The 11,049-nt window shown below is 42.1% G+C and overlaps 1 protein-coding gene across 1 annotated transcript; it reads left to right on the plus strand.

Moving 5' to 3' along the window:
• The first annotated feature begins 694 nt into the window (after positions 1-694).
• CCKAR (cholecystokinin A receptor) lies at positions 695-9,995 on the plus strand. Its single transcript, XM_019743859.3, has 5 exons — positions 695-1,015; positions 1,712-1,963; positions 4,790-5,051; positions 6,916-7,043; positions 7,966-9,995. Exons 1-5 carry the CDS (start codon positions 904-906, stop codon positions 8,496-8,498), a joined length of 1,287 nt encoding a protein of 428 aa, XP_019599418.3. The 5' UTR covers positions 695-903; the 3' UTR covers positions 8,499-9,995.
• Positions 9,996-11,049: the final 1,054 nt, after the last annotated feature.

The following is an 11,049-nucleotide window of genomic DNA, read 5'->3' on the forward strand; positions in this document are numbered from 1 at the left end:
CTATCTGAAATAATCTTGTTCATTATTTGCTTACGTGCCCAGAAAAGTGTCTAGCAAATGGGTGGCTGTCGATGATTTTGTGCTGAATGGGTGAATGAATGAAAAACATCAATAAATGGGAAATCTTACTAACTGTTTTTGTAATGAGAATCCAGGAACCTACATTCAGAAATACCTCCCCTCTTTAAGGTAAACACAGGCAGACAGAGACCACCAGAAATAACACTTTGGTTGGTAACAGCTTAACAACCAGCCGGCAGTTATATGCACACACATTGCCGGGCGCGGTTCCAAAGCTAAAAAGGCACTAATTGCTTTTATATAAGGAGGTAGAAACACAGTCCTTCCGTGTCCTTTAGTCCTGATGGTCTGCATTATCGGATCTGTTACGGTGTTAATTGTTCCTGTCTCACACAACCAGTTTGGGCTTCATTCTGCATGTGTCGGGGATGGTGACAGGTTCCTATACAGAGAAGGGAGGTACTGGGGGAGTGTGTGTGCTTATGTGTCCGTGCATGTGTGTGCCCACGCGTGTGTGTGTGTGTGTGTGTGTGTGTGTGTGTAAAAGCAGCGACACTCTGGGAAGGGTTAACTCACAGTCTGTGCTCGGGGCCCTAAGGCTGGCCCAGGAGTGGGAGGGGTGGGCCTGGAAGGTGGAACGGGCTTGGCTTGCATTGGCTGCCTGTTCCAAGACAGCAGCACAAGTGCTTGCCCAGCTGGGCTGAGTGTGGTGAACTCAAGTCGCCTTTAGGAATGGCTGAAAAAGCCCACACCTGGAGATCTCTCCCTCCCTGCCCCTCCACAGCAGGTCGCATCTGGGAGACTCTCCAGCCATTAGAGGAATGAGACGAGAGTGAGCAATTCACCAGCTCGCCGGCACTGGGTGGAAAGCAGCAGGCAAGGATGGATGTGGTTGACAGCCTTCTTGTGAATGGAAGCAACACCACTCCTCCCTGCGAACTAGGCATCGAAAATGAGACGCTTTTCTGCTTGGATCAGCCCCATCCTTCCAAAGGTAGGCGTCAGAGACCGTTATTTTCATTCAGAAAACTATTAGGTTGAGGGAGAAATCAGCAAAGGCAAGGCTGACAGAGAAAACATAACGAAGCCCTCGTGAGACAAGGCTGGATAAAGTCATCTGTTCAGAAGTTTGGATAAGAGATCAACAAGCAGAATTGAGTCAAATATGCTCATGGTTCCCCTCGGGAGAGTGGGGATTAACGTATAGGAGTTGGGGGAACAAAAGCAGGGGGAGGAGGCGCTGAAGTGTAGCAAGCAGGGAGTACAAGTGTCGAGGCTTGAACTTAACAAGCGTTACAGAAAAGGTGCTGTCACAATCTAGCTGTTGCCTTTTCTTGGGGGAAATCCGGGCGTGAAGAAGTGATTAAAGCGAGATAATGCTTAGCAGCTAGGAAAGAAAGCAATCATTATTCACTGGAGAAGCTTTGTTCTTAAGAAAAAGTGGTTCCCCGGAGTGATCCTTTAACAAACCAACCTTTCAGAAGCAACGGAATCACTCTGTGCTCTCCTCAGTTTGTTTCTGCAAAAGATTGTCAGTACAGGAAGAGTTGGGTTTAAGGACTGCACCCCTGCAAAAAAAAAAAAAAAATCAGGAGGAAATAACTGTTGGCTTCGTGTGCTTAGGTTTTAACATTCTGCTCTCATAACCTCCATCCCTCCGTCTTGGTCTTGTCCCTATTACTCTTTGCAGAATGGCAGCCAGCGGTGCAGATTCTCTTGTATTCTTTGATATTCCTGCTCAGCGTGCTGGGGAACACGCTGGTCATCACGGTGCTGATTCGGAACAAGAGGATGAGAACTGTCACCAACATCTTCCTGCTGTCCCTGGCCGTCAGCGACCTCATGCTCTGCCTCTTCTGCATGCCGTTCAACCTCATCCCCAACCTGCTCAAGGATTTCATCTTCGGAAGCGCCGTTTGCAAGACCACCACCTACTTCATGGGTGAGTTGTTGCAGGGGACTATTTCTGGAGCTCACCACAGACCCCACTCAGCCCCAGACCTTTCCAAACCCCTGACAGCCTCCATGGAAGAGCCCCGCTGAGTGTAAAAAAAAGCCAAAACGTCTGGCAAGGACACAGGTGGTGACTTTGAGGTAGCTGAGTCCTCATCAGTCCCCAGAAATCAGTCCCCAGTCACACGTTTCAGAGGTCAGTGTCTCAGAGTGGAATAAGTTGATAAGAAATCACAGAAGAGCTTGGTTTCACTTGCTTCTGTTACAAAGGAAGAGATGTAAGCTGCTCTGTCACTTTCTGGAAACTACTGATTGTATTCTGAGCTCTACCCGAGTCATGGCTTTTGGGGTGGCAAGGATGGTGGAAGAAGGTTCCTTCTGTTGTTGTTCTTGCTTTCCTGGGGAACAGGGACTTTTTGACAGCCAGTTGCATCACAGCTCTAGACTCCCTTCTCAGGATTCACTTCCCAGCCTTTTCCCCCAGAGAGAGAGAGAGATGCCTCGCCCCTAGATGGGGCGGTGGGGGTCACTAAGTTGACCATGATTGGCTGAGATATGTGGCTCTCTGCCTATGCCAATCAAAATGATGATGATAAAAGTCACAAGAGCTAATATTCTGAGTAGTTTTTACGCACCCGATGTTATGCTAAGTGCTTTTACTTCATGATCTTTTTTTTTAATCAGCCAATCACCCTACGAAGTAAGTATGGTTAGTTTTCCCTGTCTCACTGAGAAGGGAACAGAGGCACAGAGAAGTTAATAATGTGCTCAAGGGTACACAGGTGTTAAGCCACAGAGCTGGGATTTGAACCCAGATCAGTGCCACCACAGTGGTGAGGACGCTGCCTCAGTTTGCCAGCTGCTGCGGCTCTCCTGAAGCAGAACGAAGACTTGTCTCCTGGTCCCCTCTGTCTGCCAAATTGCCTTGTCCCTTGCCTGTTCTGAGAACTAGTTGGGAGGAGGAGGAGGAGGCGGCGAGGAGAGAAACGGGAGGGAGCTGGTTTTTGTTCTGGCCTAAGCCTTTGCAAAATATGCAGGGCTGAGTTGGGCTCGGGCAGGCCTCAATGACCGGAATGCTTTAAAAGCCTTTATTTCTCCCAGTTGAGGAAGTGAGATCCAGCACTAACAAAATGATGATGAATTACCGACCTGCGTGCCACGGACAAATAACCAAGAAAGTGTCATTCTGTGTCCAAGTCCTCTGAAAATAAAAACAGTCTTACAAAGGAAAGGGATCATTGTTAAACAATGAAGCAATAACAACAGCTCGCATTACCTAGCACTGTAGGCTTTCAAGGCCAGTCCATATATGTGTGAAAGGAGATTTAAAATGAGTGCTTGTGCTGTTGCACAACCTTGCTAAATGCCATGAATTTGCTAAATGCCATGAATTTGCTAAATGCCATGGAATTGTTAGCTTTCAAATGGTTAATTTTATTTTATGTGAATGTCATCTCAATAAAAAATGTTTTAAATAGCTGAAATGAAAAGCAAAATAATTCTGAGAATGTTTGGATGGACTTCTGATTTCAGTGGTTTCAACTCTTCTCTTGATTTCGAGTTCTGCTCATACTATTCCTAACAGTTACTCCTAATATATAGCCGAAAAAAGGGGGGGGGGGCTTTCATAATGATGGTTTTATAATTACAGTGGACCCATCATACAGACTTGACTCTGAGAAGTTTGGGGCTATATTTTCTAATCTAAATGTCATCAACTCCATAGGGTAAAGTCCAGTGAAACACAGCAAATCCTGTCTCAGAATATGAGCATTTATTTAATGATTTTGGGAATTATAGTCTTCTTTAAGTATCTAAGAAATATTATGGATAGTCTCCCTACAAAAATAATGCTTTTACACAGAGTCTCAGAGAATTAATTTGTATACATAAAAGACCCCAGGCTAACTTCTGCTCCCAAACTTAAATGAATTCTTAGGTTTAAGAAATCACGGTAAGAGATCATCAGAAAAATTGCAAGAATTCATTGATGAAGAATTAAAGGGAATTTAATGGGATAAGACATTATAATAAATAGATACACACAAAACACAAAAATTAAGGAAAATTAAGCTTTTCTGACTATAGCTCACTCAGTATATCATTTTAAATGAGGTGTTGTGATGTCTTTCTCATTGATGATATATGCTCACTCGACAAAATACAGAAAAGCAAAAAGAATAAGGAAGACCCTAGTCCTCCCACCCAGAAAAGCTTTTAGTTACAGTATGCAGTTTTTCCTCTTCATACTTTTTTATGGTTTTTTTCAAGCAAGTGCATTTTGCAATTTAGAATGTTTCTCTCTTAAAAACAGCCTGTACTAGAAGTTTTCAGAAAGAGTTTTAATGCCCTTAGCTCAAATCCCAGTGACCTTTCAGTGTCACAGTCCTTGAGAATCTGGGTGATAAGGTCAACTTAACTATGCTCAAAATTAGATCATGCTCAAAATTAGAACTTTTTGCTTTTGTATGTATTACTCCAAAAATCTCTGTGGGACAGGAACATATTTCATCCTCTTGATTATTAGTTAATGAGCACCTTCAGCCTAAGAAGGAGTTAGGGTGTAATCAAAGTTCCATAAACGTACCTGAAAATTGGCAATCAGATGTATTTGCAAATACATTTCCTTAACTGCTTTCTTAATCCTTTTTGAAACAAAGCTAGGAATAAATCATTTAAATATACATACACAAGATTTCTTGCTGAGTGATTTTCTTTGATATCAAAACTGTGCAGATCAGATACGCTTAAGTTACTGTGCAAATAATCTTTGGATTTCAGAGCCAACAAAACCGACTTCTTTGTTCCTTCACAGGCACCTCTGTGAGTGTATCCACTTTTAACCTAGTCGCCATATCTCTGGAGAGATATGGTGCAATTTGCAAACCCTTACAGTCCCGGGTCTGGCAGACGAAATCCCACGCTTTGAAGGTGATCGCCGTTACCTGGTGTCTGTCCTTTACCATCATGACTCCGTATCCAATTTACAGCAACTTGGTGCCTTTTACCAAAAATAACAACCAGACGGCGAATATGTGCCGCTTTCTACTGCCAAATGATGTTATGCAGCAGTCCTGGTAAGGTTGTGTCTTGTTCATTTGTTTGATACAACTTGATATAATGTTGAAATTTTCATAAAAACTGGAACGTATTGTCCAGAGTGGCCAGGGGATCAGTTTCCGAAGGATCATTCTAACCTCTTTCTAGGACAATAGTGATAGCAGACACTTAGGGTGCTCTGTTTTAAATTCCACACATATGTTCATTCAATTAATCCTCTCAAAACTCTATAGGGTAGATACTATTATTGTCCCTATTTTACAGATAAGGAAACTGAGACATGGTGAGGTTAAGTAAATTGTTCAAAGTCACAAGCCTAGAAAAGACAGAGCCTCTGTGCTTACTCACTATGCAGTGTGCTTCCCGAGGGTCTAGTGCAGGTTCAGGCTAGATGATTTGGGGGGTTATGGTTTTCTAAGAATTGAAAACAGAGGAAGGATGAGTCCCAGATCCCATCTGGTTTTTCGTAGAGCTGCAGCTATGGTACTTGCACAGAGCACTTTACTAGAAATTTAAAAAGCAAGATTCTAATACGTGTTTCTTTCCTTACTAGCTGGGTGATGTTGAACAAATTCATGTAAGCTTCTGAGGTACAGGTTCTTTATCTATATAAGGATTCAATAATATAGATATGTTTTATCTAGCTCATTGGGTGGGTATAAGGTTCAAATGAGAGTATGTATATAAAAAGTCCATTATACATCTTTTAAAAGACTACACAAATTCAGGGTATTATGTTTACTAATTCCAAGCATGTTTTAGAAACAGAGGACTAGACATTTACAAATGACTCAAAGCTGAGATAAATCTGTTGTCTCTGCCTTCCTTTTTTTCATTTCAAGCCAATAACACACACACACGCACACACACGCGCGCACACACACACACGGAATTATGTTGCAAATGAGAGGGACTTGAAAAGGTATCTTATCAAAACATGTCCAATTGAAATGAGAAATGGCCGAGCCACCATGAGCCTCTGACAATTTTATGGCCTAATCCTGTAACCTTACACATGCCAGACTACAAAAATGATTTAGGGGCCAGACTCATAAAAGAGGAGGCTACGATGCTTCAGGAATCAAATGTGTTTAGAGAAAGCATAGCTCTGCCTCACCAGGCACTAGAGAGAGCATGCTGCTGGGCCAATGGGTCAGAAACAGCCAAAATGTTTTGCCATGTTTTACAAAACCAAGGGGGTTTTCCATCATTCTTACCCATGCTTTTGAGTATTCTGTTGTTGTAAAGTCAACAAATGGCATATGGATATGGTTAAGAGCATAGGTTCTAGAATCATATTGCTTGGATTCAAATCCACCTCTGCCACTAGCTGTGTAACTTAGAGCAAGTTATTTAAATCTCTTTAAGTCTCAGTTTCCTCATCTGTAGAGTAGGCATTATGATAACAGTACTTACCTCAAAGGTTATTATGAGAGTTAATATCTAATAATATCTGTAATATTATCTATATGAAATGCTTAGCCTAATGTATAGCACATTTAATAAGCCCTCGATGAATGTAAGCTTTTATTTGTTTATTTATTTATTTGGTAACGATTTTATTGAGATAAAGTTCACATACTCTTTTTTTTTTTTGAAAGCTCTCATTAGTTTTATATGTAGACTTGTTTCAGGCACAGAATTACACCAAACTTTTCCAATTTAACTAGTCCTTCATAAGAGACTTTATCAAAAGAGGAAAGAAGTAAACAATGTCTAATGACTGAATCTCCAGATATAGAATTTCCAAGGATATTAAATACTAAGTAATTAACGTGTTTGCACAGACCAGTTTAAATGGAGATGAACCCTATTTATTCCATCCCATCTGAGTTTGAAATACTGGATTGCTGGTTATTGGATTTCTTTTTATTTTATTAGGCACACATTCCTGTTACTCATCCTTTTTCTTATTCCTGGAATTGTGATGATGGTGGCATATGGATTAATCTCTTTGGAACTTTACCAAGGAATAAAATTTGATGCTAGCCAGAAGAAGTCTGCTCGAGGTAACTATCTTTTAGCTGTATATTTATACTGAAAGGTCACAGAAGCTTGTTTTCTGTAACTTAAAACAGATCTGCCCACAGTATATTTTCAAAAGTACTCTGAACAGTTTTATGTGTCATAAGCCACAGTCATGAGACCAAGTACCTCTAGTTCCTCATCTGTACAATGGAGAAACCATTCCTTGCAACAGAGTGCTGAGTGGAATAAGATGAGATAATACACACAAACCCCAGCTACAAGCTGAGGGCCCATGTGTCCCAGTCTTTCTGTAACGCTGTATTCAGATGGACCCCCTTCGGCCACAGAAGCTAATGATAATTCCAGTCCCACATCCTATCTCCTCCATTCACCCTCACTTTGCAGTGGCCACAAAGCCTCACCTTCCCATTCATTACAATCCACTACCCACATAACCTTTTCCCCTTCTCACGCCACCTCTCCACTCCCTTCTTTACTATGTATAACTTAGTCTCTCTAGCTTCTTTGGTTTTGCTGATTTTTGCTCTTTATCCAGATTCCTCCCAGTAAAAGCAGTTTGGAGGCTTACCAAGGAAGCAGGGTCCTTTCCTTCCCCTGAGGAGCTGGGGAAAATAAGGAAAAGAGTGTGAATATTCATTCTTCAATCATTTTTTATGCTTATACTCTACATACACAGAACGTTATTTTATCATTATATATCGTGTTCTATATTAGATATTATTTTACTAGTTTTAAGCAGCTTTTCATTTGAAGGAGAGGATTGGTACAGGTCAGTACTTACCAAGGACTCGTATAGATCAGTGCTTACATTGCAGGCCCAAGGTTGCCCGAGTCTTCAGTTCAAGTTTGGATTGGCCCCCTTGGTGGAGGGGGTGGGGGCTCCGTGCCTTCCGTGTGGCTTGGCCCATCCCGAACAATAAGTGATGTCCCTTGCCCACCCAGAAAGGAAACCGAGCACGGGCAGCAGCGGCAGGTACGAGGACAGCGACGGGTGTTACCTGCAGAAAGCCAAGCACCCTCGGAAGCTGGAGCTTCAGCGGCTGTCCAGCAGCAGCAGCGGCAGGGTCGAGCGCATCAGGAGCAGCAGCTCCGCGGCCAACCTGATGGCCAAGAAGCGGGTGATCCGCATGCTCATGGTCATCGTGGTCCTCTTCTTCCTCTGCTGGATGCCCATCTTCAGCGCCAACGCCTGGCGGGCCTACGACACGGCCTCCGCGGAGCGCCACCTCTCGGGGACCCCCATCTCCTTCATCCTCCTGCTCTCCTACACCTCCTCCTGCGTCAACCCCATCATCTACTGCTTCATGAACAAACGGTTCCGCCTGGGCTTCATGGCCACCTTCCCCTGCTGCCCCAGCCCCGGTCCCCGGGGGGTGAGAGGAGAGGTGGGAGAGGAGGAGGAAGGCAGGACCACAGGAGCCTCGCTGTCCAGGTACTCGTACAGCCACATGGGCGCCTCCGCCCCGCCCCCGTGAGCAGGAGCCGCCCTGCAGGGCAGAAGGAGCGGGGACGGCGGAAGGGGGCCTAGACCGAGGAGGACGAGGAGGCAGGACGTGAGGGAGGAGAAGGTTCCATTGGCAGGGGGAACTAGTCACTGCTTTTCATCCTTCATCCGGGCTCCAGGAAACACTGCTAGGGTGGGGGCTTAACTTGCTTTCTAGGCAGTTCAAGGCAGGACATTTTCAATCATTCACCATCAGAAAAACCTCAGCACGCCAGTAATGGAAGTCCAACAGGGCTCGAGCTGCAAATGTAATTGCCCAGGACATGTTCCACCGGGGATGTGGACCCTACTGAGCCTTAGGAGGTTCTAGAACATCCAAGGTGGTCTCTCGTGCCCCATAGTGACACGCTTCTGTGCTTTGCTGCTTCTGCTGATGCAGAAATGTGGTGGCTGCTTTGCCCCTGGGGAGTCTAACCGTTCATCTACACACTATGGCCACCTCCCTCATCATGACCACACAGAGGAACAGGAAGCAAACCCTCTTCTGGCCATTTTCTGTAGTAAGAGCACAGCTTGACTTTCTCTTCTTGAGGTCGGTCAAGGACATTCAGAGACATAAGTTTATGTGGTCATCAGAATAGCATAAGAAACTTTGTCTCAAAGATAGGATTTGGAACTTACATTTCTTTAAATAACAGAGGATGCAAGGCAAATAAAATAGCTAGATGAAATGCTATCTTACTATAAGGAATATTAAGTACCAGAAGGTACATAGAAATATTTTTTTCTACTTTAATGATATCTATCATTTAACACCACCTTCATATGGTGATATTAAGCCCTAGGGCTTCTTTGCCTCAACTTTATTTTTCATACTCATCTGGCACTTTCTTTTTTCCAGAAAGACCTCCAGGTACAAAGGTGAGTTGTAACCTATGCGTACCTGGCCAAGGGTGGAAAAATGAATAGTCGGGCCCAGAATAAAAATTTGGGCCCAGAATAAAAAGTTGGGCATACCCGGACTCAATTAACAAAATAGCTTTTGATTGTCAAAGCTGTCTGTTCTTTAAATACAAGCTATGTATTTGGCTAATAATTGTACTGATTTTATGTACATGTGTAAACCAAACATATGTTCTTTACATACAAGTATACTCTTTGGTGTATTTAAAAAAAGAAAAATAGTCAATTGATGTTGGAATTCAGCAAGTGTTATAATCTTACATTTCTTTACAACAGTTGGAGTGTCATGGGAACTTCTTTTCTTTGCAAAATTAGTGTTGAAATCTCTCTCCTCTAATTTAGAAATCTCAATTTAAAATAAGATATGGTTATACATTTAGATAACAGGAAACGCATTTCTAGAATAGAATGTGTCAATCCAGTCTACCAGTACTTCTTTCTTTTTAAGGACAACATTGTCCTGTCTGCTTAAATAAATTAACAGACATTTTTGACTGAAGCAAGTTTACATGCTAGTGTAGGAAGTAAAAAAAACAAAAACAACAACAACAAAAACACAAAGAAAGAGTATAGCTTCCATGTCTCCACGCATCTGACAAGTGAGTTTTCTTTTTCTTGTTTTCATGGGGCCACAACCATCCATCGATCCAGGCCTGACAATCTTTGTAGCACACAAGGGCCAGTGATTTCAATTATTGAAAAAATCAATGAGGAAGAGGGGAAGGGGAGGAGAATGGGAAGAAGTAATCATGAGAGGAAGGAACGCGGTATAATTGAAGAAGCTAATGAGTGTCACCATTTGATTTTTTGGGGGCGGGAGGCGGTGATCAAATGCTAACAGACAAGAAACTTGAGCACATAACTATTTATTAAAGTCAGATGTTAGTTTTTCTATTCCTCAGACTACAATATAATATTAATATTTATAACCAGTCATCTGAAAGATTTCAAAGTAAAAATTCAACCCACTAAAATGCACACTACTAAATGATAATGATAAAAGGTGTAAGACATTGAAAATGTCTCCAATATTTGAGTAAATCCTTCAAAATCTATAATTTTCCTGCCAGAAGGATAAACATTCTCCTCTGACAGTGTTAGCATACAAATGAAGATAAATTAGGCCCACCAATTTGGGGAACTTCTGGAAGTTCCAAAGGTGTATTAACCTAAATATAGGTGGCCAGAATTAGCAAATAAAAATACAGGATGTCCAGTTAAATTCTAATTTCAGACAAATATTTTTTTTAGTGTATGTCCCACGCACTAAAATACATTCCTATAAAATAATTTTTGAATCACATCAAAATATAAACAAGATTTCCCAGATAGAGACCAATAAAATGCCTCCTGTTCACTAAATATCTTGAAAGGTCTTTCACATAAAGTTTTTTAAAAGAAAGAAGAAACACACTATTAACTTCAGAATCTGTGCCTGACTTTTGGGAATGGTACTAACAACAGGCTGATTTTACACTTTAAAAAAAAAATTTAACATAAGTCTGTTCTATAAATAAAGGCCCCTGCCTTTATTTCATGCTCAAGTGGGTTACCAATTTGAATTTGAAATAAAGTGACAAGTAGAGTTAAGAAAACAGATTCACCCAGTTTTGGCATCT

This window comes from Rhinolophus sinicus, chromosome 1 (assembly GCF_057876585.1).
Source record: "Rhinolophus sinicus isolate RSI-liver-muscle chromosome 1, RSI-T2T, whole genome shotgun sequence".
Taxonomy (NCBI): domain Eukaryota; kingdom Metazoa; phylum Chordata; class Mammalia; order Chiroptera; family Rhinolophidae; genus Rhinolophus; species Rhinolophus sinicus.

Excerpts from the sequence above, each read along its gene's own strand:
- CCKAR (XM_019743859.3), top strand. The coding sequence starts at position 904 with ATGGATGTGGTTGACAGCCTTCTTGTGAATGGAAGCAACACCACTCCT. Across the intron at positions 1,016-1,711 it reads TCAGCCCCATCCTTCCAAAG|AATGGCAGCCAGCGGTGCAG; the intron begins GTAGGCGTCAGA and ends TACTCTTTGCAG. Across the intron at positions 7,044-7,965 it reads CCAGAAGAAGTCTGCTCGAG|AAAGGAAACCGAGCACGGGC; the intron begins GTAACTATCTTT and ends TTGCCCACCCAG.